General features: G+C 36.5%; 1 protein-coding gene across 1 annotated transcript; it reads left to right on the top strand.

Annotated features, from left to right (window-relative positions):
* Positions 1–714: 714 nt before the first annotated feature.
* LOC112510390 (copper methylamine oxidase-like) lies at positions 715–7,890 on the top strand. The gene is made up of 12 exons (XM_025115790.1): positions 715–1,063; positions 2,268–2,377; positions 2,484–2,789; positions 3,638–3,750; positions 3,840–4,170; positions 4,250–4,465; positions 5,320–5,556; positions 6,571–6,756; positions 6,855–6,995; positions 7,122–7,390; positions 7,473–7,554; positions 7,639–7,890. Exons 1-12 carry the CDS (start codon positions 868–870, stop codon positions 7,780–7,782), a joined length of 2,331 nt encoding a protein of 776 aa, XP_024971558.1. The 5' UTR covers positions 715–867; the 3' UTR covers positions 7,783–7,890.

Raw genomic sequence — 7,890 nt, 5'->3', positions numbered from 1 at the left:
AAGACAAAAGCAACACATCGACATTTCTTATTTACACCTCTTTATTCTAAAATTTTAACTTCCCATCAACATGGAATAACGAAAACTCATGGTATCATCTACATTTGAGAATACTCAATTTTTATGGTACTGATTGTTGATACATATTACTAAAAATTTAATATTACAAGTAAATTGTATGTAAATATAACTTATTAAAGCTCTATCTTAAATTTATTAAATAATCAAATAAATGATAAACATTTCATTTAAATATAAATAATTAAAATATAATTAAGATAATCATTAAATTTTAATAAAATATTTTATTATAAAAAATTATATTATTAAATCAAAAATAAATCGATTCTTAAAATAAATTATAAATACCTCCTTGTTTACTAAAATAAATTATTTTTGTTTTTATCTATCATTATATTTTGATTGATAACTAAAAATTTCGAATGAATATGATGATAAGTTCGATCAGATAATAATAAATGATTAAAAAAATAATTAAAAACTAATATAAGAAATTAGAAAGGATCTGGATTCGGAGGAGTTTGTCACGTGAACGGCAACCTCCTGTCATCCCCTCGGTGTATATATATACGCACACACAGACTTCTAAAATGTGTTTTTAGATTCAGAAGAAACCAGAAGCCCTTCCCTCTTTCTCTTTCTGCCATTACACATACAGCCTTTACATACAGATTTTTCTTCTATATCTGTACCCTCTAAACGCAACAGCAAAGAGGGATCGATCGGTGCTTGGGGGAGAGACTGTGGTACCACAAGTATACGGAGACAGAATTGCTTCTGTATGTCAGTAGATTGTACGCACTGCAACTACTACGGTGGATTTGGTGAGTTTGCTAACCCCTTGCAATGGCCTCAGCTTCGCAAAAGGCGTCGCATTCTTGCGTTGATTCCCTTCCAATCCGCCGTCAAATTGTTCCAGCCTCTGCCTCCGCCGCTGCTGACGTCGTCGTCGTCGAGGATTGGAATAACGACGATCGGCCGTTGCCGATCAAGAATTCCGTGATCACTCCTACTGATCCTTCCGCTAATGCTTCCACGAAAGGTAGTTTTATGTCTGTATGTTCGTATTTGTATTAATTTTCAATATATCCGTCCATACGTATGTCACCGTCGTACAAGTACATATAATCTGGAAAAGTACGAATTATATGATAAAAATACTAATGTTATGTATGTGAGGACATATGTACTTTTACGATTCATCTACGAATACGTATATATACATGTGTAGATAAAGATTTATCTGCAGATATATGAGTTGGATGGTGGATGTTACACAATTTGGAAATATGCTTCTATGTGTATATTCAGACAATTTTTATGTCAGATCTTGGTGTTTGCTGGTGAGATTCATCAACATCTGTTCTTTTTATTTGTCACCTTTGTTGGGTGGGGCTTACCTAAGTTGCCATTTTCCGTGAATCTAATATTATATTGGACTTTAAAATCAAATAAAAACAATGTATTGATCCACTATTAATGAAATAATTAAATCCTTTCAGTTGCTTGAGGTTTTGCAAATTATCAAGTGACTAGAGACTCTATGGATTGTCATGGACTTGATTTATGGCCTAAAATTTTCAATTACATGTATATATTGTTAGTTTATGTTGGAAGTAAGCTTGATTGTTAATTTTTAGGCCTTTGCCTTCCTAGAGGCTGCATGTGTGCAGCTTATCATGCATCTAGTTTGCAGATGACATGAGACTAGGTAAGGTGTTTAGTATTTCATACCAACTTTCTTCTGGTGTGGACTGCACCCATTTTCAAGGCAATTGTCTTGCTTTTAGCAGGTAACAAATGCAGGGGTTATAAAATAACCAATTCAGGTACGGTTGTAAGATATTGTCTACTTTATCCATCTAATGTGCAACCCATGCAAAACTTTTACCACCAAAGCGGAGGTGTGTGATACTATGATGTTTTTGGTCGTGTCGATTCAATTAATTGGCATAGATCAGCACTTCAGAGTTCAGACAAAAAGGAAGGCACCATATGGAGAAACATACAGGATTATGTTTACAAATAAAAAACAAATTGATGGGTCCCTTTCACCCTTCATTGTTTTAGGAAACTGGAATTAGTAGATAGTCTCATTTAATATGAGAAGTTATATGCCTGAACTAATGTAGGATTTTGATTTAAAGTTCAAGGAATGCTGCATTAACATCTTATTGGTGCAAAACTCTTTTTATTTAGCTTTGATTTTTCTATTGTTTATTTTATAATTGAGGTGTAAATTGTAGGAATCCAAGTCCTCACAAGGGATCAAACCAGTCATCCTTTGGACCCGTTATCTGCTGCTGAGATCAAAGTAGCTGTGGCAACTGTCAGGGCTGCTGGAGCAACCCCTGAGGTACTACACAATTTTATGATTTTATACCAAAAGCATCTAATCATGATAATATATCAAAGTGATTGTGATGGAATTCTGTAAATTTTTAGTTCCTTCTCCTTTTCAGGTCAGAGATGGCATGCGATTCGTGGAGGTGGTTCTATCAGAACCGGATAAAAATGTTGTGGCGCTTGCAGATGCATACTTCTTCCCACCATTCCAACCATCATTGTTACCCAGAAGCAAAGGAGGAGCTGTAATACCTACTAGACTTCCTCCAAGGAGAGCTCGGCTTGTTGTTTATAATAAAAAAACAAATGAGACAAGTGTATGGACTGTTGAACTATCTGAGGTACATGCAACGACTCGAGGCGGGCATCATAGAGGAAAAGTCATTTCATCACGAGTTGTCCTAGATGTTCAGCCTCCTATGGTAATGCTACTTTAATGGATAATTATATTTGTTAGCTAATTATGTGACCTTTTCTCTCTCATACCTTACGTTTTTATCTTTTTACTTGGTTGGAAAGTTTTCTTGTTAACACAAGGAAAGAGCCATCAGATTATTAACAATACGATGTTCTCCATCCATTTGGTTATCTTATAAACATATGAACACTAATTTTTGGTATAATGGTGTGGCTTATTTAGTGGACAGAAAGTAGTCTACCTCTTTGTAATTTGGAATGATATGATTGCGCCAAATGCTGCAATTAATGTCTTTGAAATGTTTGTAATCAGGTAACAACTGGGGAAGTGCTTTAAAACTTAAGTGTACTTTTTTGGTATACAAAAACAAAAATAGGAAGTGGCTTGGATCATACTGAAGAGATTGGTTATTATGTGAATCAGGATTTCGCTTGTTTTTCTGTTATGCATGTTTAGGATAAGCTTCAGAGATGGTTCTTCTCCGGTTCTCCCTGATTTTTATAGGGAATCTCACTTGTATCTGATTTTTGTAATAGCTGATATTTTTTTTTCTAAAACAAAAACCAGTTAATATTCCCTCAGCAGCTCTTTGTATGCTCGGTTTTAGTTTTTTGTTCTCATTAATTTGTGCAAAAAATTGATCTACATAGGTATAAATATCTTCTGCTAGGATGCTTCTTTCCTATTTCTGATTGTATAGAACCAACCTTTGAAGGAATGGTCTTTTAGCGCAGACCATCCTTAACAGATATGTGATAAAGACTATAATTTAAGTTTCCGCTGGATAAGCAAGATTCTATATACTTACCCAATAGTTCCACATTAATTGTTCTCATATTTTATCCATCACAGGATGCTGTGGAATATGCTGAATGTGAAGCCGTCGTGAAAGATTATCCTCCCTTTCGGGAGGCTATGAAGAAGAGGGGTATTGAGGACATGGATCTTGTGATGGTTGATGCTTGGTTAGTTAAAGTTACATAAGAAATTTTGGACACAATACATATATAATGGAACTTACCCGTGCTACATTTTTGCATGAAAACTTCTGCAGGTGTGTTGGATACCACAGTGATGCTGATGCTCCTAGCCGCAGATTAGCAAAACCACTTATATTTTGTAGGACAGAAAGTGACAGTCCAATGGAAAATGGGTATGCACGTCCAGTTGAAGGCATATATGTCCTTGTTGATATGCAAAATATGGTAGTGCTTGAATTTGAAGACCGTAAGCTTGTTCCCCTACCACCAGCTGATCCATTGAGAAACTATACTCCTGGTCATACAAGAGGTGGTGTTGATCGCAGTGATGTAAAGCCTCTACAAATTCTTCAGCCTCATGGACCAAGCTTCCGTGTTAATGGGCACTATGTGGAGTGGCAAAAGGTAACTGTTGAGAGGTGTCAAATGTGTAGTTGGTAGTTTCTTTTATACATAAATGACTGTTTTATTCTCTTGGTGGCAGTGGAACTTTCGTATTGGCTTCACTCCGAGGGAGGGTTTGGTAATACATTCAGTCGCATATGTTGATGGTAGTCGAGGTCGAAGACCCATTGCTCATAGATTGAGCTTTGTGGAGATGGTTGTGCCCTATGGTGACCCAAATGATCCACATTATAGAAAGAATGCATTTGATGCTGGGGAGGATGGCCTTGGGAAGAATGCTCATTCTCTTAAGAAGGTATGTCTCATTTGTATTATGTTAAAGCTAAAATATCTTAGTTCCTATCTTGCAAGCATATTGGTGCATGATATGTGGATACTAGTATTTGAAGATTCTAAAAATTAAAGGTATGCGTGTGCATTTACATATACAGATGGAGGATCAAACGAGAATGGTAACTATTTAAGAGAATACGAAAACGGCCAAATCACATGTGAAATCACATGTGATTTTACATTAACGGCCAACGAAGGTATGCTGGCGACTTTGGCCATGTCTTCAGGTCGCGAGGCAAAGTCGCGGTGCAAAGTCGCGTGAATCACATGTGATTCGACCGTTTTCTTGTTCTCTTAACTATGCGTTGTTCTCGTTTGAACCTGACTGACTCTCTCTCTCTCTCTCTCTCTCTATATATATATATATGTATATATGTACAAATAAAAAGAAAACAATAAAAGGATTAAAACTAATGATTTGAACATCAAATATGTAAGATAAATACACACTAATACCCAAGTCTAATCATCCTTTTGTTCTTACTTGGTGTCATGTTAGTCCAAACTATCTGAAAATAGCTTGTTCCACTTGTTTTTTCTCTCTCAATCATAAAACTATCTTTAGAATTTAATTTTAGTCTTTGCTTTTAATTTTGGAGGTTGTAAATTTCATTTGGTAAAGAGAAAATACCCTTTGTGTATCCTAATTCTCATATCCCTGTGAACTCTCGTAATAATTTTAAGATACTGTCAACAGCAGAGCATATGAGGATTTGGCAAGGTTTAGAAGCACCCTAGCTTCCTAGGTCTTAAAACAACGATCCAGTTAACCTGAGCTCTATTGTGGTTCTATGCTAACGATATCTGCATCCACAGGGATGCGATTGCTTAGGATATATCAAGTACTTTGATGCACATTTTACAAACTTCATCGGAGGTGTTGAAACAATTGAAAATTGTGTATGTATGCATGAAGAGGACCACGGAATCCTCTGGAAGCACCAAGACTGGAGAACTGGCTTAGCAGAAGTTCGAAGATCCCGGCGACTCACAGTTTCTTTTATATGTACTGTTGCAAACTATGAATATGGTTTCTATTGGCACTTTTACCAGGTGAGTTTATTTCATTTACAATTCAAAAAACTAATTTTGCAAGCTTTACGGTTCACCTTAAAATTTTGAGTTGTATGTAGTAGGATAACCAGTCAAGGACTGTCTGTAATGCCATTGGATAAGTGTATTTACAATTCAGAAAGATACATTTGCATTGTTTATAGTTATATAGAAACCTCTATCTTTTTTTAGTTCTTTGCATTAGGGTAACTAGTACAATGATTGTCCGTAACTGGTAACCCGGTAGCTAAAATACAAAAAATAGCTTCAGATTGTCAATTTCCAGTATGATCATTGTGAAGTAACATCTACTTCACAAAGCTGTAAAGTGCATGATGTAGAGTGTCTAAAGCGATTCAGCCATACCTTTTGCGAACAGGAAAGTTCTTTTTATGTAGTTTGAGACATATCTTACGACTTATATTAGTTCAAACTTTCTCCTACAGGTATTATGAGTTATTTGTTTTGAGTAGGTGCTTTGTAAGATTACTTATGGTTATAAAGTACAAACCTTTTTACAAAGAGTCATTGGTCTGGTGGATGGTGATACCTAGATGACCGGTAGAATCCAACTTCCTTGGAGGTCAAGAGTTCAAGCCTCACTTTTGGTGAGGAGTCCTTTTTTGGTGGGGGGGGGGGGGGTGACATCTCTTTTTCAAAGATGTTCCATCATCTGCTTGCTTCTTCATCATGTTTTCATGTATATATTAAGTAACATCCTTTTTCCCAGCTTTTTGTATAATTTACTAAAATTCTCATTTTTAGCAGTAGAGCCACAAGGGACCCAGCATTTTTCCTCAATGAGCTCCAATTACATCATGACACAGACATATTTTGAGGACCTAGGCTATCACTTCAGACCTTCATTGTGTATTGAGTCCAAATTTAGGATTTTCTGATTCTTTCTGGAAGCAGTGTAGCTATGTTCATTTACCTATGTTTGCAATGCAGTTGGCTTTGTTTTACTTATTTGACATCAATGCATTTAATATCCATTTTGCTTATTTTTTGCAGGATGGAAAAATTGAAGCTGAAGTCAAACTTACTGGAATTCTGAGCCTAGGAGCATTGCAGCCAGGAGAAGTTCGAAAATATGGCACTACCATTGCACCAGGGCTGTATGCACCAGTTCATCAACATTTTTTTGTTGCTCGAATGGACATGGCAGTTGATTGCAAGGCTGGAGAAGCATACAACCAGGTATGCACGTACTGCCACCGAGGATTGTGTATTTCGTTATGCTACAATAGTATTTTGGAAACTCAACATTCACACGTATATGTGTGTTGTGCTTGTAGGTTGTTGAAGTTGATGTTAAAGTTGAAGAACCAGGAAAAGATAATGTTCACAATAATGCATTCTACACACAGGAAACACTTCTTAAATCTGAATCTCAAGCGATGCGGGATTGTAATCCATTATCTGCTCGTCATTGGATTGTAAGCAGCTTATTTTTGTTCCTTTTAAGAACGTCGATATTTTCGTTAAAATATTCATTTTTATTACACATAAGAACATTGCTTAAATTATTTTGTGATGGCTTATCTTAATCTTATATTATTCAGGTTAAAAATACAAGAACTGTAAATAGGACTGGACAATTGACCGGGTACAAGCTGGTACCTGGTTCCAACTGCTTGCCTTTGGCAGGTTCVGAAGCCAAGTTTTTGAGAAGGGCTGCTTTTCTGAAGCATAATCTGTGGGTTACACCTTATGCATCTGGTGAGGATTTTCCTGGAGGAGAGTTCCCTAATCAAAATCCAAGGGTTGGCGAAGGCCTGGCCTCATGGGTCCAGCAAAATCGATCTCTTGAAGAAACCGATATCGTCCTCTGGTGAGTAAATTTCTGGTCACATTTACTGATCCTTTTGACAGCAAGTGCTTATCAAACATTTTATATATATTGAACATTGCAGGTATGTATTCGGTATCACTCATGTTCCTAGGTTGGAAGACTGGCCAGTAATGCCAGTGGAGCGGATCGGGTTTATGCTTCAGGTATGTTAAATGGTCGGCCTAATGTTGTTTGAATACATTAATAGTTGTATTTTTGTTGGGATTGAAATTGAGATTGTGTTGCAGCCACATGGGTTCTTTAACTGCTCCCCAGCGGTAGACGTTCCACCTGGAGCTTGTGAGTCAGATGTGAAAGATAGCAGCAGCCATGTTAAAGACGCAATTGCTCCGAAGGCGGTTTCAAATGGCTTGATAGCAGCCAAGCTTTGATTTGGCAAATATTTTAGATTTGGTGTGTGAACCAGTACTGTACAGTCTTTTTCTTATGATTGGGTTTTTATACCTTTTTGTTAATAAGTTGCTATTTTGTTTACAAAC

This window comes from Cynara cardunculus (genome assembly GCF_001531365.2).
Source record: "Cynara cardunculus var. scolymus isolate 2C chromosome LG 3, CcrdV1, whole genome shotgun sequence".
Classification (NCBI taxonomy): Eukaryota; Viridiplantae; Streptophyta; class Magnoliopsida; order Asterales; family Asteraceae; genus Cynara; species Cynara cardunculus.
This window is presented reverse-complemented; position numbering and strand designations above follow the sequence as displayed.